Genomic DNA, 24,784 nt, shown 5'->3' on the forward strand with positions numbered 1-24,784 from the left:
TTATAGGTCAATAATGTTTAAGATGGTCTTTGAGAAACTTCTAGCTGTCAGCATTAACATGGGTATTATGCAGGACCCAGGCCTTTCTGCAGCTTTTGCATTCATGAGAAATCATGTAAGATTAATTGATTATCAAAGCTCTGCTTGTAGAGCATGCTTGTAGAGCATGCCATGTTCATCCCAAATTTTTGGTATCTTCCCTCTGAATTCTCTTCCCTTCCTATACTTGTCTATTGACTTCCCAAAGCCTTTTAAAAGCATTATTCCTGGCCAAACTAAATGCCCACACTTCAGAACTTATGAGGGGAAGGTTCATATGTTCACCTTATCCAGAACGAATCTGCTGCTGTCCCTTAGGGAAAGAATGATATGACTGCACATATTCTTTTGGAGAGCCCTTTGTATGCTAATCTCAGGAGGAATTATATTTCACTGTGTTTGTCAGTTTAGTCTGATATATATTCTTATGACCTAGTCAAATATCTACTTGCTGACAGGGATCCAAACAGAACTCTAGCAGTTGCATTTTTTTTACTCCTTTTGTCTGCTGGGTGATAAGTGATTAACTATTCACTGCTCAAGACCAATGTATCACAGAGCTTTAATTGGATAAAAGGAAAGATTTCATAAACTGAACTATAATGGACAGGATACCACAGGATTGCTTCTTCATGCACACTGAAATTTCCAGCTGGCCTGTTCCACAATGACCCTATACAAGGAATCCTGGAGGTTTTTGCCATCTTCCAGGCACAGAGCAGAGGTCACTGGGAATGTATGTATGGGGGGGAAAGTATTTGTGAAGTTCCTGCATTGTTCAGAGGGCTGAATCTAAGCCAAGGTGCAGATACACAAAATGCTGCATTTTATGTACCTGCACCATGACTTAGATCCAATGACACTGTTCCCCTTGCACTTCTCTCTGTCTATTGGAGAGGCTTTCCTCCACTGAGACTCTCAATGAGACTCCTCACCGCTCCCCTGTTCACATTCCCTTCCTAGTGGATCTCTTTCCCAAGCTGCAGTGGACTTAGAATACTCTGAGATGGATACAGGTTGCAATACAGGTAAAGACATCAAGTCATTATCTTGGCGGTCCCTCTCACTGGCTTAGCTGGCCTCAAGAGTGCTCTTTCCAGAACCCAGTGTGGGGTTTTGGGGTTTTTTTGTGGGAGGAGATGACAAAAGAGAAACAGGACTTTCCAGTTCTTAGAAAAGTCCTTTTTTGTACTGATTCTATGTGCAAGTGCAATTCTAACTACCTGTGCGGCCAATATATGCAATTCTAACTACCAAGTGCAATTCTAACTACCAACATTATATATGCCAGACAACAATATTGTGCAAATGCTCCTAGAAGCCATACAGGTGCTTTTGAATGTTATGTCCCAATGTGAAGAACTGTCATTTTTAAAAGCTTTCTCTGTGAGGAAGGTTAGGTTTGGAGCTGGGCTGAGAGACTGGCCCAGTGTCACCAAGACAATGGCTAATCAGAACTTGAATCTAGATCTTCACAGTTGACCCCCTGTACATTATACCACACTGTCTATGTTCAAACCTGCCCTGGATATTTTGTACTTAAGCTTTATGCCACACTACCATATCCATCCTTCTTCCACACCTCTGAGTAAAGCAACTCACAGCCCACAGTTCATAAGACCTGATATACTGATGTTGAACACACTATTTCCTGTTTACATTTCAGTCAAGACGATATAGTATCTCACCATTCGGATTCTTTTCTCCTCTTTCAGTTGTTTCCAGACATCACTGTACATTTCATCCAGGCCTTGACGTGTCTGCTTATATGTTTCCAGCTCAACTTTGGTATCTTGCTTAGTTACCTAGGGAAAAATGCTGTTTGAGAAATCTGCTAAACAAGTTGACTGGAGTAGAGGTGTTTCTACATAAGAGGTTGAAATTGATGGAGTTCTGCAGACAGATTTCCTCTCACAAAGCACAACTTCATATCTTCCCTCCAGCAGCAGCTCCAAGTGCCCCTCAACAAATAGTGAGGAAAATCCACAGTACTTGTGTGAACAGATCAATGGATCCAACCCATGCTTTCTAACAAGTTTTTATGCTCCATTAGAAAAATACACCTACACAGACAATATATGCCCACTGTTAGGGACATGAAAATAACATGCTTCAAAATGTATAACAGAAATTCCATTTCCTGCAGTTGTAGTCAGTTAAAAACAAACCAACAAACCTTGATTACTCTGATATGTTCGTTTTAGTGGGAAAAGCTCAGCTTGGTGCAGAAGCTGACTTCTCCTCTGAAGTGAACAATAAAATCGTCTCCTGTGGAAGCTCCATATGTGCATCAAATGGAACACTTATGGCAATATCCACAGACTTGTACAATGGAAAATATTGCAATAGGCTGTGTACTAGTTACAAGGGGTATGCATTTGGATCCGAGCCAAAAATGCCCAAGCTGGGTATATTTTGGCATCCCAAAGATATTTGTGATTTTTCAGGGAAACCAGGAGGGGGGTGGGATCCTGAAAAGATCCTGGATATATTCAGGGTAGATCTGAAAAACAGCTGTTTGTCTGGCTTTCTACTGCATGCTCCCAGCAGGCTCAGCTTTGGACTGTCTGGCTTTTTGTGCAGCCTTGTTTAAATGAGGCTGCATGAGAAGCCAGCCCAAAGCTGACCCTGCAGAGAGCACTCCGCTTGTGCTGGCTCAGTTGATCTTAGGACTGGCTTCCCATGCAGCCTTGTTTAAACAGAGCTGCATACGACACTAGCCCTAAGATCAGCTGAGCCAGCAGGAAGCAGCACGCTCCCTGCTGGGCCAGCTTTAGGCTGGCTTTTCATGTAGCAAATGAGGCTGTACAGAAAGGCAGCGCTAAGATCAGCTGAGCCAGTGTAAGCGGAGCACTCGCCATGGGGTCAGCTTTGGGCTGGCTTCTCATGCAGCCTCTTTTAAATGATCAGCTAAGTCCATGGAAGGCTGCTCCCCTTGGCTCATCTGTTTGTCTGGCTGTCTTCTGCAGTCCCTATAAATGTCCCTTGTTTAAAGGGAATGCACTGGAAAGCCCAGAAAAACAGCTGATTGGGGGAGCAATGTTTTCTGTGGCTTTGCTTCTACTCTCTCCTTCTTTCTTCTTGGGTCTATTTGACCTGAAAAAAATTCAGGATTTCTGGAAAAAACAAACAAAACAAAACAGATCCAAATACAATATCAGTACTGCGGACTGGGATTTTTCAGAAATCCTGAAATTTTTTTGGGTCCAGCAGACTTGAACAGAAAAATACTGGTTAAAACCCAGCAGACACCTACTAATAACAACTGTCTTAAAAAAAGAAAGGTCTGTACACAGTGAAGAGGAAAAGCACTCTAAAAAGTGATGCACAATGTACTACATTAGTGCCATCTCAGACCAAAAGATACAACATTATTCAATTAATTTTAACCTCAGTGTTTTTATAATAGGAATAGAAGGAACCTCCTGATGGCACTTGGGTTTTTTGGCCACTGTGCGACACAGAGTGTTGGACTGGATGGGCCGTCAGCTTGATCCAACATGGCTTCTCTTATGTTCTTAACTTCCCGACAGTTAGAGCAGTTCCTCAGTGGAACAGGCTTCCGAGGAGATGGTATCCTCCTTCCTTGGAGGTTTTTAAACAGAGGCTAGATGGCCATCTGACAGCAATGCAGATCCCATAAATTTAGGGGGAAGTATCTGCCGATTTTCTGCATTGTGCAGGGGGTTGGACTAGATGACCCTGGAGGTCCTTTCCAACTCTATTATTTTATGATTCTATAAATGATCAGCAAAATTCTTAAAGGATATTTTGTGTGACATTCAGGTCTCTTCTCCTCAAGTGTGAGAAGTTAGCTGATTTTTTTTTAAAAAGATAAGCTATAATTCCTAAGTTGTTTACTTCATGAATGCCCTGCCTTTCTTCCCAATGAGGATGCATTGTTCTCCTTTCCTCCATTTTATTTTCAAAGCAACTCAATGAGGTAGTTCAGGCAGTGTGAGCATGACTGGCTCAAGGTCACCCAGCAAGCCTTCATGGCAGAATGGGGGTTTCAGCCTGGCTCTCCCAGATCATAATCTGACATTCCACCTGCCATACCACATTCCCCATGTCTGTCAGCAACATATGCTGTCTGACCTCAACATGCTTCTCACTTCGTTCATGGATTAATTTGTTTTCCTGCTTCAGCTTCTGTTGTTCTTCCTGAAGTGCCTCAATCCGGTCTGTTGCTGCAGCCAGCTGGCAAAAGGAAGAGACAGATAGAGGGAGGGGAAGATGGTAATGATAGAAAGAAACAACCTTGTACTGCCTGGATGAACTGAAATATCTACTGTTCAATTGTGGTAAGTCCTGGCAAGATCATACTTAACAATTCAGCTGTTAAGACAGACATAGTTGATTATGCACATTACCAGTACTGACACTTTCTACAACATTATGCTTTTACAACAAAAAACACCAGCATGTATCCAGCCAGGCTGTTCTGAAGACTTAATGGCACTTAAGAATTTGGAATACTGAACACAGTAATTCCCACTGAATCCCCTTTTTCACTTAAGATTTCCACTGTGCCCCCAATGCTGTTCTCGAGAGGCTGCTGATCCCCAGGAGCAAAATGGGGGAAGGGGAGGGCCTCAATGGATTGTAGCACAAGACAGAAGTGGGCAAGTTTCACTCTACAAAGCCCACACATGGCTGGATATGCTTTCAGTCAGAAAAAAAGGAGAAGAAACAGAACCTCTCACTTTTTTACCCTGGTGAAAGCTCAATTTCCATATGTAATTTGTAGGCTGCATTCTAGAGCAGGGAATTATTTTGACTTTTCTCCCACCATAAATTTGTTCAGCTCAGATTCTTGTCAGAACTACTTGATTAGACTCTTGACTTCACTAATGAGATTTTTTAAATAAATAATGGAAAAAAAGATTAGATTACAACACACCTCTTCTTGGAGCTTTGAATTGTTTTTTTCTAAGCATTCTATCTTGGTCTGAAGATCTCCAACAGTACAACTGCAACAAAAGATTATCAATCTTGTTTAACATCAACCACTCACAATGAAAATCAAAGGAGTTATCAGGGTGTTTTTCCCTAGCATTCACAATTTCAGATGTGATCCACAGCACCACACATACCACAACCTTTGGAGTATTTATACATTACATTTCTGAGAAGTACATATTTCCTGGATGATTCACATTTTTCATTCAGGTGGGTAGCTGTGTTAGTCTGAAGTGACAGAAAAAAGTTTGAGTCCAGTTACACCTTTAAGACCAACAAAGTTTTATTCAAGGATAAGCTTTCGTGTGCTTGCACAAAATTGTATACCTTGAATAAAACGTTGTTGTTCTCACATTTTTTATGTTTGCATATAAGCATTCCTATACATTGTCTGCAGAGAGCCAGTGTATCCTAACAAACTTGGCCTCAAGCAGTCTGCATTCGAAACCCCAGGGTAATGGAAGCAGATAATACTTTTGTGGTTTATTGATATATAGATTGCTCATAGATTTCAAAACTCCAAGGATTCCTCATGTAAGGGTCAAGAATTAAAAGGATCCTTAGTGCAAAAGCGCAGCTAAGCCACTATATTCATTATCAGTCATAAAGAGAAAATGGCCCTTAGTTAGGATTGTAAATATATATTGACTCTTCACTTTAAGAGTAAGCTTAAGAGTAGATCTTCTCTACTTTTCCTGTGCAGACTTCTGTTTGTCCCAAGTCTTGTCTGAAGGATGGGAGAGTCTATAATACAACATGCATAACAGCACAAAACAGTACAAAAAGCAGGGAGGGAGAATCAGCTACACCGCTTTCTTCCTCCTCCTTCTGCCAGCTCACTCCACAAGCTCATCCACTGATCCAACCAGGTGAAAACCAAAGCAGATCGTGAGGAGCTTCCAGAGGATCTCATCAGAGTGGGTGAATGGGCAATACAGCCAGTGAAGTTTAAAATAAGTCAATGAAAATGTTGACTGCATGTGACAGAGGTGAAAAAAGCGAATTCTATGTGAGGCTGGTGTCATAATGCCCCTGCACTAACTCACGTAGAGGATTTCTGCTGACAAGAAAGGGTAATGTTAACTGATTTCCCCTCACTGCAGACCTCCAACCCCCGATGCTGCTCCTTGAGGTTCTTTGTCCTCAATGGTGGAGCATTTTGAGCTTTCTGGGTGGGGGGAAATTACTCACATTTTGCTGACAGAAATCATTCAGTTAGCAGAAACAAAGCCCCTGTATAAATCTATGCTGCCTCACAGATGTGGATATCTCATCTCAAGATACTGTAGATCTGGAAAAGAAGGGCTAACCAATATGATCAAGAGATTGGAACACCTTCCTCATAAAAAGAAGACTGAAGATTTATACCCCAACCTTCTCTCTGAATCAGAGTCTCAGAGCGGCTTACAATCTTTATCTTCTTCCCCCACAACAGACACCCTATGAGGCAGGTGGGGCTGAGAGAGCTCTCACAGAAGCTGCCCTTTCAAGGACAACTGCGAGAGCTATGGCTGACCCAAGGCCATCCCAGCAGCTACAAGTGGAAGAGTGGGGAATCAAACCTGGTTCTCCTAGATAAGAGGCCACACCCTTAACCACGACACCAAACTGACTTTGGGGGTTTTCAGTTTCAATAAAAGGTGACAAAGGGGAAGTCACTATATTTATAAATTACACATGATGTGGATAAAATGGATAGATGGAACTACTTTTTCTCCCAAAAACAAAAACATGGGTGTACCCAATGAAGCTGATAGGCAGCAGACTCAGAAAAAAACAAAAAGAAAGTATTTCTTCAAATACTGCATAATTAACTTGTGAAATTCAAATGCTCCAGTTGTAGTGATGGTCACTAGCTTAGGAAGCTTTAAAACCTCTTAAACACATTCATGGAAGGAAGCTCATTCAGTGGTTAATAGCCATGATGTATGACTTGAAATTTCATGTTAGGAGGAAGCATTTCCTTTGAATGATAGCTGCTGGGAAGGGGGTGTTTTGGCCTCTGCAACTCTTCTGGATATTTGGTCAGGCATTGTGGATTCTTGGTAAAATAGACTCTTGGTCTGGTCCACCAGGATTTTGCTTATGTTTGTATTATTTGGCATTATGCCAATGTGCTTCCTGGTCCCCAAGATATTAAACTAAAATTGTACTGTAATGCAATTAATGTTAGAATGTAAATGTTATTTAGAATGCTATATTGGAATGCATTTCTCTGGTCTGATAACAGAGGAGGCATAATGCTGTGCGACCAATAGCCGCCGCCCCCCCCCCCCCTTTTGGAAAAGGATGCTGTTAGTTGCCTCTATGCTTGAGAGAAGACAGATGGAGCATAACAACAGGGTCTCAGTTAATTACTTTTAGCACCCCACAATTAAGAGTGATACATTAACACACCTGTCTCCCATATTTGCTTCACTGCTCTCCCACCTGGAATTAAATCCAAACAAATGGTGTCTGTAACTTAGCTCATTATTCCTGTTTGCATCTGTTAAAACATCATTATGTTGTATGTTGATTTACCGTTCAACCTCTACCTATAGATTTGGTCTGGTAACTTCCATTTCAATATATCTGAGGAAGTGTGCAGGCACACGAAAGCTCATACTTTGAATAAAACTTTGTTGGTCTTAAAAGCAACACTGGACTAAGACTTTGTTTTTTTCCTGTCACCAACACTACATATCCAGGCTTCATTTTGGGCAGGAGCTCACAGAAGTGGAGCTCTGGAACCCTCTAAATTTTATTGTGTTCTTTCTTTCTTAAATCTCCCCCCCACCCCCCCAAGAAAAACTTGCTTCGGGGCTCCATTGTTCAACCCCCCTGTGAGAATTTTGCTGAACTCTTAAGATTTGACAAACTTTCTAATATTTTTCCCCACAAAAAATGGGAAAATAACCAAAACATATAAAGCAGACAGATGGAAATCTTCATCATGCCACTGTGGCCATATAGCAGAAAGTAATGTAACAAGAATGATGGGAGTAAGGTTCCACATAATGTTTCTGATCAAGCACAGCAGTAATTCCTCCATCTCCAATTGTAATTCGAGAAGCATTTTAAGGTATATGCTGAGCTGATATAATTTAGTATACCTTCTGGTGATGTCAAGGAGTGTGGCATATGCAAACGAGTTGTGTTAATGAGTTCCAACACCTCCTTTTCTACTAAATGACTCCTGCCACAGCTATTACACAAGTATGAAAAAAAAGTTTAGATTTTTGAAAGATGTGATTGAATGCAAAACAGCAACACCAGATCACAAGCAAAGAGACAGAACTGAGAGGAAGGTACTAGGCTGGCAGAACTGGACGACTGAGGGCAAGACTTAGTCTGCAAAAGGAAAACTGACAGTTCTCCTCATAGCTTTCTTTATATTGATCAAGCTGCCAGAGTTGGTCCTTGCACAGCAGGAAAACAATATAACAAATCTTACCTTAGATGCCGGTTAAGTTCTTCCACATAATGTTTCTGATCAAGCACAGCAGTAATTCCTCCATCTCTGATTTTAAAAACAAAAATGATTTTCCCTTCAGAAGAGCTGGTCCTTTGAAGTTCTGCATTTAGCATATGCAACCAAAAAGCTACACACATTAACATTATGAGGCTGCATATGCCCTTTCCTTAAATCAAACAAATGTGGTGTCAACAAGATGAAAATCAGATATATAAAGGCAAGGAATGAAATAAGAGACTTTGGTAGGAAAACTGGCAGGTAAGGACAGGGTTAAGTTTCTCACCTGCTGATACTTCCCAGAAACTGTTTCTTTCCCCCCCATCCCTCAATTCTCAGTACCAGAGAAAACAGATTTAGGAATACCCATTCAACAAAACCGTGAAGTTCAGCAGAAGGTGGGTATTTGATTAAATGCAAAATCCCTGGCTAATTCAGATGAACTATCACGAATTGTGAGATATTTAAAAATCTTAATTTTTTAGAACATTAACCAATAACCCCTATTTGTTATGTAAGAAAAAAGTTAGTTTGTTACTCGATGACACACACAAAATGGAACTAAGTAATTGAAATGAATGTATATAACTAACAATGCTCTTCAAATTCCAAATATAGTTTTTTAAAATAACGTACATCTGATTTTGGGCCCTCTCAGAAATGCCTGCTTCTAAATGAAGGAAAATGTGAGTGACTGAGGAAGTTTGAATCTTGAAGTGCTAGGGATATGGTGGAAATCCAGCACTCAAAACTGGCACATACAACTCTCCTTACACAGATACGACTGACTTTCCCCCCCTATTTGTTTACCATGATCCATTTTAGATTTCATTTTCCCCTTGCCAAAAGGAGATAGAGGAGGCTCTAAAACCAACAGTGCTCCTTCTTCCTTTAAAAAGTTTTCTATTGAACAATTGTTAAGAATGGAAGATAAACTATACATACTGTTTGCCATCATCAATGTTTTGTGTATCCTTAAGGTACAGGGAGAAATCAATCACTGCAACCTGAAAAGACAAGATTACATTTACTACTACTTCTTTAATTGTGATGTTAACACAGCAGGCAGAACCCTGACAAGGTTACATTCTTAAACCCTTTGCATGTTAATAAAAGGTTTGGGTAAGTGGGTGGAATAATATAATTAAAGCCCAACTCTAGAGTAGATTGCCACAGAAAATTCCTTAGATTGAGAGCCTAGATGGATCACACCCAAAGCCATTCAATGATTTGCGCAATCCACAGCAACAGTTATTGAAGACAGTTAAGCCCAGAAGGTGGGACAGACAGAACAAAGAAAGCAGTTCTTCACACATTCCATGTCTGCCTAAAGGACAGTCATAGAAACCTGAAATCAAACCTAGAGTCATAAAAATCTACAGCCCATAGGAAGGAACTGGAACAACAACAACTGCCCAGAGCGCTGGTCTGGACTAACAAAATGTCCATATTTCTGGGAAGATATTATTTCAGCTTTTTTCTGCACAGAAAACCTGTCACATGATGACAGCTTTAAACAGACACCACCATGACGCTTTCTCTGTTATGCAAACTGTTCTACCAATTATCTTCACTCCTTGTAGCAGAAGAATCCCTCTTGCTCTGGAGAAAAGCCACTAGTAGCAGAACACATTTGTAGGACTCAGTGCAACATGCATGAAACATTGTGCACTCTAAAACACAACATGTATACTATTCGCCATAGTGTAAATATAAGATATCTGGATCTTATATTGGGTACAACAGGACTGCAATTGGGTACAACAGGACTGAATGTATCTTAAGTAACATTATTTCAATTTAACCGGAATGCAAACTAGAAGTATTATTTAATTAAGGGGTGGTTTTCACCTGGGAATCTAAATCTTCTCCTTTTAAGCAGAGGTTTGCATCAATGACATTTAGCCCCACCAGAAGACCTACAATCACTGCACCTTCTTCTTCCATCATCAAGGCATCAGTCTCATAAAATTCACTAAGAAAAAAAATTAAACAAAAATCTAAGTAAATCTTGTGTGCTTCATTACCTACCATAGCATAGAAAATTCAAGCATAAATTGTTTATTAAAGGCTGTATTCAAGTCAGTATCCACTTATCCATTATTCAGAAATATTTATTTTAATCAGAGGTGTTAAACACATTTGTAACAAGGACCGGATCTGACATAAATGTCACTTTGTCAGGCCAGGCCATATAAACAATAAAATACAACACAAGATACTAGAGATATAAACTTTATATTGATGATTTCAGTTGCTGAATGACAATAGCAGATGAGATTGGATTAGGTGTGACATGCAGAGGGGTAACAGGCATGGAGACTGCACTGGCAATGAGACAGGAAACCTAGGTCTCAGTTTGGTACTGGAGGATTCAGTCAAGGAGGATGCAAAGAATAAATGGAAATAAGCCTCAACAAATGAGCAGTGACTCACAAAAGCACATACCCTACCACAAATGTTAATCCTCAAGGTGCTACTGGACTCTTACTCATTCTACTGTTATTAGAAACCTCAGCATTCAAAAACCAGTGGGGGAACATTTTAACCTTCCAGGCCATTCAGTAGATGACCTAAGAGTAGAAGTTCAAAGGAATTTCAAAGGGAGATTAAAGAGATTGCTGAATTGCAACAGAAAATGAAGCTCAAGACAAGGCATCCTCCTGGACTAAACTGAGACCTCGGTTTCTTCTCTCATTACTAATGCCTGCTATTGTCATTTGGCATCTGAAATCATTTCACTCTCCAAGATATAAGGACAGATGGATTCACATTCTAGCTGTATCTGAAGAAGTGAGCAGTGACTCATGAAAGCTCATGCCCTGTCACAAATTGTGTTAGTCATTAAGAGTCTACTAGACTTGTTTCCTTCCACTAATAAAGAACGCAAGCTGCACTCTTAGTTCTGCCCCCCATCTGTTAGAGATCTCTCCCCCCCCCCCGTGTGCTCTCTTTCTTTCCCACCTTCTCCCCTCCCCACTCTGAAATTTATACCTGGAATAAAAACTTATACCTGGAATAAAACGTTATTGGTCTTCTTAAAAGTGCTATGGGACTCTCTCACTCTCTTTCTCTGGCTTTTTCCTCCCCTCCCTCCCTGGGGGAGGAGCCCTCAGCCAGTCGAGAGAAAGAAGGCTTGGCTTTCTTTCTCTCCTCTGTGAAACAGGAAATAGGAGAAATTGGGCAAAAGCCAGCTTCAATTCTGGGAACAGGAAGTAGGAAGCACCAGATCTGATCAGAGGTCTGCTTGTGGGCTTGATCGGATCCTTGCAGGGGCCGCATCTGGCCCATGGGTCATATGTTTGACACCCCTGTTTTAAACACTTCCCTTTCTGTATAATGAACAATGTCATTCTGATTTTTTTAAACATTAAAATACCTCAACAGATTCTTGTGGTCCAAGAGAACTTTAAGGTAGTCTGCTAGTTTCTTTTGCATGACAGCAAGATAAAGCCAAGCTCTGCCTCTTCCTATTGGAGTCCTACAAGAACACCAGCCAACATCAATCATACCTGTTATGTAGCATATTATATTTGACAGTTTAGAATAAAGTATACTTTCTAGAAACAGTACAAAAAAGTACATATTTAAGCCTGTAATTCTTTTTAGCATTGCCTCATGTTTAACTGAAAAACTGTTTAATCATCAATTAATATAGTATTGTAATTAGGCTTGCTGCTGGCTCTCTGCCACACTTCCAGGAGGAGAAAATGGGAATAGGGGGAATGATGTGGATACAGCTATATCATTTCCAGTTAGTGTATCCATGACACTCTAGGAATTTCTTCAGTCTCCATAGCCTTTACCATGGAGACCTGGACAATTCCTAGACTGTCATATGATACTTCCCCTGTCTATTCCTTGCCCCCAAAATCTCACTTTAATTGTAGTACACTATTACAATTAGTTATTTGTTACATATTCTGCAAAGGGTACATCGTTTCTTGCAGGGAAAGCACATGTACAGGAAGCAGACAGTCAATTTCTGAACATGTTTACAAAGTAAACAGTGTAAATCCTTCTGAGTTCAGTGGAACCTTCATCCTAGTTTCCAGCTTCATAAACAGAGACTGAAAGAGCAGATTGGCTTGCTATCTTTCAAAACATTTTACATTAAATATTTTATTCTTTATTACATTTCTAGCCTCACTGTTTTGTGTTTCCCAGCAGTACAACCCTACATAGAAACACTCCAGTCTAAGTTGACTGAAGGCAGTGGCCTTGCGTGGGCACCATTCAGAAATAGCTGCCCCATCATAGAATGCTTGACTCAGAATAATTGGCAGCCATTTTGTGGTAGCACCACTATCCTTCCCCAAAATTTCAAAAATTCTCTCAGACTCAATATAGTTGAGGACCCTTGCCTATCATATACTTTTGAACTGTACCCTGAGATTCCCCCCCCTTTTTTTTTTAACTTCCAGAATTTCAATACTGATGCTGATAGACGCACCATATCTAGGGTTGCTAGGTCTCACCAGCCACCAGTGGAGGACATGGGCATAGGGTTGTCAGATTCAGGTTGGGAAAGTCCTAGAGATTTAGGGATGGAGCCTAGGGAGGAAAGGGACCTCAGTGGGATACGATGTCACAGAGTCCACCCTCCAAAACATCCCTTTACTCCACAGGAACTACTCTTTGTAGTCTAGAGATGAATTGTAATACCTCACCTGGAGTATTATTGTAATACCCATCCCTAACACATCATTAAATGAACAACAGTTCTCATAATCCACTGATAATTGAGGAAGAGTTTTAGATTAAGAATACTACAGTATAAGGTTATTTATAAAGTATATTTAATAGCCTAAGAATCTTTTTAGGAGAAGCTTATCTCCTAACAAAGATTATTCATATTGTAGAGAAAATATGCACACTTTACACACAACTTATGGCAACAACACGATGATCTCATTTTTGGAAATAAGCTGCAGATTTTACTAGGGATATTTTCTTAAAACAATTAATTCACATTTAGGGAATTAGATTTGATGTTCTAAAATGAGCCACCACAAAACCTTCATTGTGTAAGCCTTACTGATTTGCAGAGATAACTATACAGCACATAGAGCAATATAAAATTACTCTGGAAGGTTCTGCGGGGCTTGTTCAGGTTATTGCAGAGCTGAGAAAAAGAAAAGAAACAACAATGAAAAAGCAATTATACTGAAATATGGTGTGCACTTATTCTAGGATTTTGTACTTTTAATACTTGGATTGCAGCACAACATTGAAAACTCATACCTGAAGTTTTATAAAATTGTGTCTATCATATTAAGAGTTTAAACAGAGATATTCCACCTGGCAGTCCCCTAGTGCTAAATAAGTGGATAATGGTTTTTTTCTTATATAAAATACTGAGAAAATGAAATCTTCATGTAACACTCACTACCAGAAGTTAGGCAAAGAGGGCATGAATACTTTCCTCATGTCCTGCTTGAATACTTCCATTAGCACCTGTCTCCTGTTAACTAATTTGTTAATCCATCCAATACGCTACAACATATCATGCAGGTATGGAAATAATGTAAGGTCTTGGAATCCAGTTCCTTTCAACAATTGCCTCCAAACTTACTTTAATTCTGGCAGATTTCTGACACTTGTTGCTAAATCTGATGCTTCTGGACAAAGTTTCTCCACCAGTTCTAAAGGTCCAAAGAATGATTTGTGCTGCCCAATAAAACTTTTCTTAGCTAGGTTTTAAAGAAATGGGGAAAGAAGAGAGAAGAAAATAGAACAATATTACTTAATGTTAGTACACTGAACAAAGGCAAATAATTATATTTATTTAATTTGTTCATAAACCATTTTCCTATCTCTCCCACAATTAAAAAAATATTTTGAAATAACTTTATAAAACCAACTATAATGATCACCCATTTAGAAATAGCTCACTTCCATTATCTGTCCAGTAATACCTACATTCACACAAATATGAAGACAGCTACATCACGGGTGATTACAGACAGGCATTTTGGGCTGACTCAGAGACGCCTCTGAAATCAACCCCCCAAAATCCTTGCAAATGGCAACATCTGCCACCTGTCACCATCCCATACCCACCCCGTCCTCCAGCTTCCAGAGCGTGGCTCAAAAAGCAACCACTTTGGAAGTGGTAGCAAATTTTTAAGTCATACACCAATTGCCTCCTGGAGATCTGGAAGTGGCAGGGAGCAAGCAAAGTGCCCTGGCCTGTGAAACCACCAAGATGCCCCAAGTCACTTCCACCTTTTTCTCCCCCTTAAAAACTGTTGGGAGCGCTTGAGTGCATGAGCACTTAACTTGTTGGGGGTGGTGGTGGTGGAAAGAGTGGTCCAGTTTCTGAGGTGCCTCCAGATGTGGACCACTCTTTTATCCTTAGGCCACCTCACAGACAGGATCCAGGCGCTTCACTGGGGAGCATGTGGAGGCTTCAGGACAGCTCTTTTCCAGCCGGTCCTATTTAAAACACCTTCCAACCGCCCCAAATTGCCTATTAGCAGCTCACATGTAGCAAAGACACTGTCACTAAAGCAGAGAAATAACGAGGTCCGCACACATTACTGGTATGAAACGAGGTTTACTTTTGGTACCAAGAGCAGAAGTTAGTCAGCCATGGGCCCCCAAAATGACTAAGTCAAACTCATTCTACATACAGACCATTTTATTCACACAGACACCCAACAGTGCAGACACACAGGCTTATCTGATTCAATATTCCCCACCCCCTTGTAACTCTTTCTAGTACTTTTCCATTCCTTCTGTCTCCATGCTTTATCAGCTCCAGCAAGAAGCTTCTCTGTGGCCCCTTTGTTATCTAATACATATCCAGAGGCCTCAATGAGGTCACTGTCTCTTATCTAATATAAAACCTTGAATTCACACCCACTGAAGGCTGTCTGTTCTTCTAACGAAGAGTTGCATCAGACATCCTAGTTCTGAAGACAGAAGCATGCTTTTATTCATTATCATAGGGGTATTCATTAATTATTCAGGGATCCCCCTTCATCACATGTGATAATGCTACAATGCTATTGAACTTTGCTCTGTTTCTGTTTCACAGCATTCTAGAACTAGATCCACTCAAACAGCTGATCCAGTGAACAAATATATTAACTAGTTTTACTTGTTTCTTTAGTAAGGAGAAAGAGACCATATCATTCTCTTCACCTTTTATGTCCCTTAAGTATGTTCTTATGGAACAGTTACTGAAACTTCTGAAGGACATACTTAAGCACTCCTTTAGTGGGAGACAAACTACTGTGAACATTTTAATATCTGAATTTACACCCAGGAAAAACCAATACTGGTTTTATAGGTAGGGAAAAAAACTCAAGAAGCTCACCTTTAAGTCCATGCTTTAGGCAGTGTTCCATCACCACAAAAAACTGTTGCAGAGGAGGGAAGTCAGAATCCAAAGTCCTACCCAAACTTAGAGCTGATTGGATTAAGACTTTAATGCTCAGCTTCATCATGTTCATGAGATTTGAACGTTCCTCCATTGTGTGGTATTTGGCTGCTAAACATATTTAGAGATTCAAGAAAGAAAAAAAGAAAAGTAGATTTGTAAGTTTTATCCTTAGGTTAGCAATTTATTTCTCAACCTACCAGACTCCATAGCTAACACATATGCTTAAAAACAAACAAGTTAGGCTTTGAACAATATTGAAAGCGTAAGGAATTGGCATCATCTCAGAAGAGCCAAAGTGATAAATGCCCTGTATTAATAATACTATTCATGTATTACTATTTATACAGCAAGTGCATACAAAATTATAGAATAATATACTGTATATGTTGTGATTTGGTCCACTGACTATGTATACATATGGGGCATCCACAGAACTTAAGCAACTCACTATACGAGCTTCAGTTTCTACAAGACCCTTAAAACTGAATTATAAGTTCTATCTGATTGTTAAATGCAGAAGAAAAAACCTATGTTGGTACAGCATTTTAATACCATTTCAGTCCCCATCTCTCTGCAAACACATGCAGAACAGTCAGGAGGAGGAGGGGGAGAAAGCCTGCCATTCAGACTCAAGGGGAAACATTTGCATCTTTGCAAGGGGCAGATCCCGTATGAACCACGTTTTGCAATTGGAAGCTAAGGCAACCGGTGTAAGATCCAAGGAAAGATAATCTTAAGAGACAAGAGGCACCTCAGGGAAAAGAAGCGATTGAAAACTCTAGTTAGTAGGTTGGCAGGGGCAATTAGAGTAACTGGCTTCCTTAGGGTATATCTTCCCCTCTGGCAGCCTCCTGTTCTCAATGATACCGCACACTGTTTCTCATACATGCATACACATACATAAATTTGTTTGATCAACACATCCCGAAGACGAATCCCTAGAGAGACTCGTCTTTCCCCCACACCCCTGCACTGAGGCGACCCGAGTCTTCAACATCCATCCCCCCTCCCCCTTTATTCCCCATTGGTTTCTCACCTTCACCTGCATTACTAGAGCAACACTTCCCTCCTACTCTGCCTTCAAAGAGAGGCTCCTCATTGGACCAAGGCTATCCAGTCGCTGACGCACTTCGTGCAAAACCAATGAAATCAGCAGATGCACAAACTCCAGGGTCCCGGGATTGGCCACACTTGCTGATCTGTCCTCTCCTACTCCGAAAGCTTAGAAAAAGCCTTCAAGTTCCACCCCTACCCCGATCCTAATTAGCTCGAGGGAAAAAGAGGCTGGCGCTGAAAGGCGTCGTGTTGTAAACACGGAGGGGAGAGTGGCGCGGCGCCATTTTTCCTGGCTGGCGGTAGTTCTTATGCGGAAGTTTCCTCCTCGTCTTTTGCCATGGAAATAAGGGCCTTACATTTATCCTTCTTTCATTGTCGCTCTCTTAAATGTTGTTACTAGGCAATTATCTCTACTTAAAGTATTCAGGATTGCGCTACACGTTGGGATTTTTCAGCTTTATATGACACACTGAGTCGCACCTTCCTTTCTCCTGCTGTCCTCTGAATAGCCTTCATTGTGTGCCTGTCTGCTCTCCACTTAAACCGCAAGCACATTTTCAGTGTCACCCTTTATGCACCAGAATTTAATAGTGATCTATGAAGCAAGGGCTAAGTGCATGAGTTACTGGGTGGCTAACTCTTTTCAATGCATTCGAGCCGTTTCCTCCTAGAGTTGTTACCTATCCCACGTGACAGCTGTAAGGATTACAAGATACTCTTCTGGAGCTAGGAACCTCACATGCTAAGCACAAAGACTTCTTAATAAAAGTTTGTTTATTTAAAAAACAAACAAACACAAAGACTAACTACCCTTTGCGCTGCTACTGCTTAAAACTAAGTTTGTTCATGGTGGCAATTAGCTTATTGTCCTAGAAATAGCGTTTCTCACCACCTATCCGGTATAGCTTCCCTGTTTTAATAGTTGCAGAGCAACAGAATAAAGTTAGAATCCAGTGGCACCTTTGAGCCCAACAAAGTTTTATTGACGGTATAAACATCAGTGTGTGCACACACTTCTTCAGATACAATGCAAACATTTCACAGGTCGTGCTTTCCTATTGCGTTCCCAGGGAATTGGGTGTGGGAATTGTGCTGTACCGATAACTTCATGTGAAGAGAGGGGGCACATGAAGCCTGCCAAAAGGGGTGTGTGCATGTGTGCAAATGCATCCCTAGAATTCTTTTTTCTAAATTGGATTACTGCTTAGTTGCTCTTACATAATCACAAAAATCATATTTTGGCTCACAGTCTAAAGTATATCCCTCCTACCCATCTCCGAAATAGTTACCCTAAAACGAGTTGAAGGGACATTTTTAACATTTTCTAAACTGTATAAAATGGCAAAAGAAACTGACCTATACTCATGGTCACATGGATGGCACCTTATCTCGCTATCCTACCACTGCAGTTACAATTTCTTATTTCTTCCTGATCATCAATAGTGTTCAGTCCTGATAATATCACTAGAATACGCTTGGTTCACAAATTATAGTTGCAGACAGGCTACAGCCATTTTATTAATGAAGTGTTTCCAAACAATTCTTTGGGTTTTAATGACCTGAAGAAAATTACCAGCTGGGGAAATTCCTGAAGATTTGGGGAAAGGTGAAGTTTGGGGAAGGGAGAGAACTCAGTGGGGATGTGATTCCACAGAGTCTATCCTCTGAAGTTGCCATTTTCTCCAGGGGAACTGATCTTCTTGTTTGGATATAAATTGTAATTTCAAAAGAACTGGCCCTGTGAGGCAACCTTACCTTTAAAGTGTGTTTTTGCTACTAGTTATCTATACTTCCTAATTTCACTTCCAGTGTATAACCAAATATATTACAGATAGCCCTTTAAATAGCAAGTTACTTCGTTTGAATTTGGAAGTGCTTCCATTTAATTTGCTACAAGCAAGGTCAGATACAACACCTGCTGGCTGCAAAGTGCAGAGGCATTTTGCCGCTAGTATACAAAGCGCAGAGGCATTTTGCCACTAGTATACACTGTGTAACAAAGAAAAGTAAAGCACTGCAGAGATTACTCCAATTTCTGATGTTTTTGTAACAAGACATTCTGAAAGTTATGTGAATTTTGCAGTTTTTAACAGTTGATTTCCATGATGGTTAAGTAACTAATCTTTGGGAGGAAAAAGTCTAAAGAAAACACTGTAAAAATAGAAAAAATAAAAAATTGAGGCCTAGTGTGCGGTCATAATTTCAAATGTGTACCCATGTTAAGTGATGAAGTTTTTATTGGCTGACAATTATGATTCCGTTTCATGCAAGGTTGCTAGGTATTGTTATCGGGTAATTAAAAAGCATAGATTGTACTGTAAGTTGAGTCATTAATGAAGGATTAGTTCAGTCCGGAATTTTAGGAATTGTGGCTGTAATTGTCTATTGCCATGTTCTTATATTGTATTATCTTATATTATTTTGTATTTGTACCCATGTTAGTCTGTACCAGCAAAATAAAACAGACATCAAATGATACTTTACAGACCAACACTGCATTTCAGCATAAGGTTTTGAAAGTCAGAAAAGCTTATGCTGGAATAAATTGTATTAGTCTTCAGCGTTCCACTGGATTCCTATGTTAGATATGCAGGGTAAGGCTATGCATGTCTACACATTTGTAGGTCCCACCAAGTTCACAGTGTTTACTCCCAGACAAGTGCAAAGAACTGCATTTTAAGATCTAAGCACAATTATTTAGAAATAAGTCCTCTTGCAATTAATAAATTTTCAAATCTCCAGTATCACAAACATCCTGATCCTAGTAGCTCCACTGAACTGTTCTAGAAAATTAGCAATTTCAGTTCTAAGGGATGTCATGCATCTGCTGGCAAGAGTATCTCCCACCCCCAGCAGGCCTTGCCTGCCACCACTCCAGTGGATGGCAGGATAAAAAAAAAGCCACTGTTGACACTGTGAAGTCACTTCTGGGTTTCCCCATATGTGGCATCGTATTGTTGACAATGACCATCTCCATCCCATGTCTTCACACCCCCAACTCTCCTGGACCTTGAGAGTCTCATTTAATTGCATGTTTAGCTATTACAAATTAGAGCTTACATAAAGCTATTACAGCTTTAATTATTTTATTACAGCTTGATTTTATTTATTATACAGCTTAATAAAGCTAGTACAGCTTTATTTTTGGAGATAATTTCTGATTAATTCTGAGTACACACATTAGGGATTTAAAAGTACTACCTTATATATACAGTGGACAATTCTTAAGTTTAAAGAACTTTTTAACACTGAAAAAAAAAATCAAATGCTATTGCTTCCCAGATTTTAAATATACCGTATATGAAGTTCAAACCAATGTGTATTTACTCAGATATAAACTGCTGTATCCAGTGGAATTTACTAAGTATCTAGTATGTGTAAAAAGGACTAGAACCTTAGATGGAAACAAAAATAACATGTCATTGGATCTTACTTAGTAAGAAAGGTTTCTAAAATATATAATTATTTGACTGTCTTCATATCCACCCTCGTATATTAAACACTGCAATTTAATGCTACCTCAAAGGCTAGAGGAAAGTGATTGGGAAAGGACGTGGAACTCCCCTTCCATTAAGGCTAAAAGCATTGGTATTCATATCCAATTTTTAAAAATGTATTCACTTTGGTATTTAAACCCTGTCACTATGAGTAAAATCTCTAGGGTCTCAAGTCCAGATTGTTGGAGGAATTGTAAAACTAAAGGCTCCCCGTATCATATGTGGTGGGAATGTCCAACGCTGTCAAACTTTTGGAATAAAGTGGTAGAGCAAATAAAACTTATATTTGATTTAACCATTCCAGTAGATTTTAAACTTCTTTTATTTGATATCTGGCCTGATAAATTGATGAGTAAAGATCAGAAATCTTTAATCTCGACAATGTTGGTGATAGCTCGTATGACGATTGCTAAAAATTGGAAACCCCCACATACTGCCATGATTGAAATGTGGTATGAAGTTATGGGACCAGTATGTAATGGGTAAGACAATGGATAACTCTTTCTTAGAAAATGATACTGATTTAGCTATAGATTATTATTTACTTTCGGTCCTGGTTTTGGAATTCTTTGGGAATATTTCCTTTTTGCCTAAGAATGAATTGTAGGCTTTTTCTTAATTCTTAATACCTAGCATATTATGTATTGTTTTTGTAAATGGTTTGTTATATGCATCCAATGATCACAATTGGATTCTTGTATGTTAGATTTATATTTCTGTTATTTATTTTCCCTGTGTTCTCTATGTTCCCCTTGTATTGGATTACATTCAATAAAATAAAATATATTAATTATGAAAAAAAATTAAAAAAATTAAAAAAGGATCTTACTTCCAAGGGCGCACATGAGAATAGCACAAAAGTTAGGGTTGATAATCCCCAGTTGGGCAGGGGCTCCCCTGGTTTGGAGGCCCTCTCCCTGCTTCAGGGTTATCAGAAATGAGGGAGGGGGTTGAATTTCCACTGGGCAGTAGATTATACCTATGGAGACTGGTTCCCATAGTGCGGGGTGGCCAAACTGTGGCTCGGGAGCCACATGTAGCTCTTTCGCATGTATTGTGTGGCTCTCGAAGCCCCTACTGCCCCGTCAGCCAACTTGGAAATGGCTTTTCTCTCTTTAAATCACTTCGCCAAGCCAGCCATTGGCTTGGAGAATGCATTTAAAGTTGCTTTCTTTCCACCTCTCCACCTCATCTCTTTTCCTTCCTTCCAACATTTGATGTTCATGTCTTGCAGCTCGCAAATATCTGATGTTTATTTTATGTGGCTCTTATGCAGGCAAGTCTGACCACCCCTGCCATAGGGTATAATGGAGACTCCATCAGCGGGTATCTGAGGGGGAGCTGTTTTTTGAGGTAGAGGCTAAAAACTTTTCAGCACAGCATCTGATGCCTCCTCAAAAAAACCCTCCAAAAAAGATTGGACCAGGGGGTCCAATTCTATGAGCCCCACAGGAAGGTACCCCCATCCTCCATTATTTTCAATGAAGGGAAGGCATTTAAAAGGAGTGTGGTCCCAGTTTGGTGTAGTAGTTAAGTGCGCAGACTCTTATCTGGGAGAACCGGGTTTGATTCCCCATTCCTCCACTTGCAGCTGGAATGGTCTTGGGTCAGCCATAGCTCTCATAGGAGTTGTCCTTGAAAGGGCAGCTGCTGTAAGAGCTCTCTCAGCTCCACCTACCTCACAGGGTGTCTGCTGTGTGTATGGGGGAAGGTAAAGGAGATTGTGACCACTCTGAGACTCTGAGATTCAGAATCTAAAGTGGGATATAAATCCAATATCTTCATCTTCTTCTTTAATTGTGATGGCCAGGACTCCCTTCGGACTTCAGTTGTGCTCAGGGCTTTTTTTCAGCAGGAGCCCACAGGAATGGCGCTCCGCCTGGGTTGGCCAGAGCTCCGGCTGGCCTGACCCTCCATGTGACAGCCACATGTCCCCAGGCCAGGCAATGTGGCCCAATATGCAAATGAACTCCTGCTGGGCTTTTTCTACCAAAAAAAGATTGATTGTGCTCGTTCCAACCTTGCTCCTGTCTCTATCCCCCGAAGTCTCCTATCTCTACCCTCAAAGTCCCAAGATATTTCCTGAATCAGACCTAGCAACCTTAATAAAAGTTATAGGAAAATATTTTAGCTTTCATTTATATCCTAAATGAGTCTGGAGAAAGTGCTTCAAAATATGGTACAAGCTAACTGAACAGCCATAATCCAAACAAGTCTGTTAAACACTAAAGACTTGTTACTAGATACTAGATAACAGAAGATGGCTACATCACAGCATGGAATATAGCACATATGAAAAATTTACAACTTCAATTGATATATTTGATTAGGTGAACTCTTTCTCTGTTCAAGTAAAATTGCAGATTCTGAGACACGACTGTCTCTTTGATATGTATACGTACCTTCTTAAAAAGTGTTATTACTATATTAAACACCAATGCTCAGCTCCATACACAATCACTGAAATCACATGGGCCCAGCCCAAAAGGGATGTGCAATCTGGTTTTAGTGAAAGTGTTCTACCAAGAGAAAATGCAGTTGGCTAAAAATCAACAAAAAGGGTAAATCCAGAGTACCCCATATTTTGGGGGCACTGGTACAAATATCTCCTTCTGTTCCAAGGGCTTATTCAAACCCAGCCTGAACTATCCCTAGAAGCTAAAACAATCAAACTGAAACTAATGTACTTCAGTCCAATTATGAGAAGACAAAACTCACTGGGAAAAGACAATAAGGAAAAGTTGAAGGCAGCAGGAAAAGACAAAGACACAACATAAATTGGATTGACCCAGTCAAGGACGCCAGGGCCCTCAGTTTGCATGACCTGAGCAAGTCTGTTAACAACAGAATGCTTTGGAGGTCATTAATTCAAAAGACTGCCATAAATCAGAAGCAACTTGATGGCACTTAACACCCACACAAGTTTTTCATTCAAGTACACAGCCCTTTTTGCACCAGTTACACATTTTTAGAAGCCTGAGAAGCATATTCAATGTTGTGTATGTGTGACTCTGTGTTTCACGTGGATTGTCAGTTGGAGCCTTAGGACTGAGCTTGGGGACATGGGAACAATGGGAAGCAGGATTCAAATCTCTGCTTCCCTGGTCCAATCACTAGCCCCCTGCTGGTTCAAATGACCCAATGGCATTCTAGCATGGGAACTTTGGATATGGTTAGTCCTATTGGCCCAGTTTAGTAGTCTTAGTCTGCCTATTACCATGCTGTAATCGCTAATAAAGAGCTGTGATCAACTGCAACTAAGCCTCCTCATGCATCGAACCCGCTATTTAACATTCCCCATCTGTTGGTTTGATACTTCAGTAATAAATCAGAAATGTGTGAAGTCATACACACAAAAATAAGGTATATTGTATGGTGTTTTGCACAGGGCTTTTTTTTGAGCAGGAATGCACAGGAACACAGTTCCGGCTGGCTCTGTGTCAGAGAGAGTGGCCTAATATGCAAATCAGTCCCTGCTGGGCTTTTTCTACAAAAAAACCCCCCTATGTAAAACAATGGTGATATTGGGGGTGTGGCCTAATAGGCAAATTAGTTCCTGCTGGGCTTGTTCTACAAACAAAGCCCTGGTTTTGCATAAGATTTCTCCCTGGGGAGTATGCTGACCATATGAATTCCAGAATACTCCTAATCTGGCGTCTCGCATAAGTGCATACTGAAATCAGTGCAGACCAAGTCCTGACAAAACCCACACAGCAACATGCACTTTTCTGTTCAGTGCAGACCAAGTCCTGATAAAAACCACACACCAACATGTGCAAGGTATGCTTTTCTGTTCTTGTATATCTGTTGAACTTAATTAGGCTGTTCTTGCAAATGGAGCTTTGAGTTAAATTGAATTTGGGGTCAACCAGAGCAATACTTGTTTCACAGCATTCCAAAGCTTGGATATAGAAGAAGCTTCAAGTAATTAGGCTTGGAAACGCCCCCCCCCCCCACCCGGTTACTTAACTAGTAAAGGGGCAAGGACATTTATTATGATAGCTTAGAACAGGAGTGGCCAAACTTGCTTAACATAACAGCCACATAGAATAAACATCAGATGTTTGAGAGACACAAGACAGGAAGGAAGGAAAAAAGACAAGCAGAGGGAAAGGTAGAATGAAAGCAACTTTAATTTTGAATGCATTATCCAAGCAGCTGGCTGGCTTGGCTTGGAGAAGTTACTTAAAGAGACAAATGTCTTCTCCAAGCCAGCTGACAGGGTGGTAGGGGCTCCGAGAGCCACACAACATGTGTGAAAGAGCCACATGTGGCTCCTGAGCCAGTTTGGGTCACCCCTGGCTTAGAACAAAGTTATTGAAAGAGCATGGAGAACTATTGCATCACACCTCTCCCTCTGTATCATATGTTTAATAGGTTCATTTA

General features: G+C 40.3%; 1 protein-coding gene across 5 annotated transcripts in view; it reads right to left on the minus strand.

Moving 5' to 3' along the window:
• RUFY1 (RUN and FYVE domain containing 1) overlaps positions 1 to 24,784 on the minus strand; it is a 39,402-nt gene that overhangs the window by 13,528 nt on the left and 1,090 nt on the right. For 2 of the 5 annotated variants that reach the window (XM_060240364.1, XM_060240367.1), the window contains exons 2-10: positions 15,780 to 15,950; positions 14,031 to 14,148; positions 11,835 to 11,936; positions 10,307 to 10,430; positions 9,401 to 9,462; positions 8,438 to 8,503; positions 4,943 to 5,012; positions 4,138 to 4,239; positions 1,728 to 1,844 (exon numbers count right to left, since the gene is read on the minus strand). In XM_060240364.1, the coding sequence (XP_060096347.1) occupies positions 1,728 to 1,844; positions 4,138 to 4,239; positions 4,943 to 5,012; positions 8,438 to 8,503; positions 9,401 to 9,462; positions 10,307 to 10,430; positions 11,835 to 11,936; positions 14,031 to 14,148; positions 15,780 to 15,950 (932 nt within the window). Of the gene's footprint in view, positions 1 to 1,727; positions 1,845 to 4,137; positions 4,240 to 4,942; positions 5,013 to 8,437; positions 8,504 to 9,400; positions 9,463 to 10,306; positions 10,431 to 11,834; positions 11,937 to 14,030; positions 14,149 to 15,779; positions 15,954 to 16,881; positions 16,941 to 24,784 lie in introns of those variants that run through there. The other 3 variants (XM_060240363.1, XM_060240366.1, XM_060240365.1) reach the window with 2 other exon arrangements.

The sequence above is a fragment of the Heteronotia binoei genome, chromosome 5, assembly GCF_032191835.1.
Source record: "Heteronotia binoei isolate CCM8104 ecotype False Entrance Well chromosome 5, APGP_CSIRO_Hbin_v1, whole genome shotgun sequence".
NCBI lineage: Eukaryota > Metazoa > Chordata > Lepidosauria > Squamata > Gekkonidae > Heteronotia > Heteronotia binoei.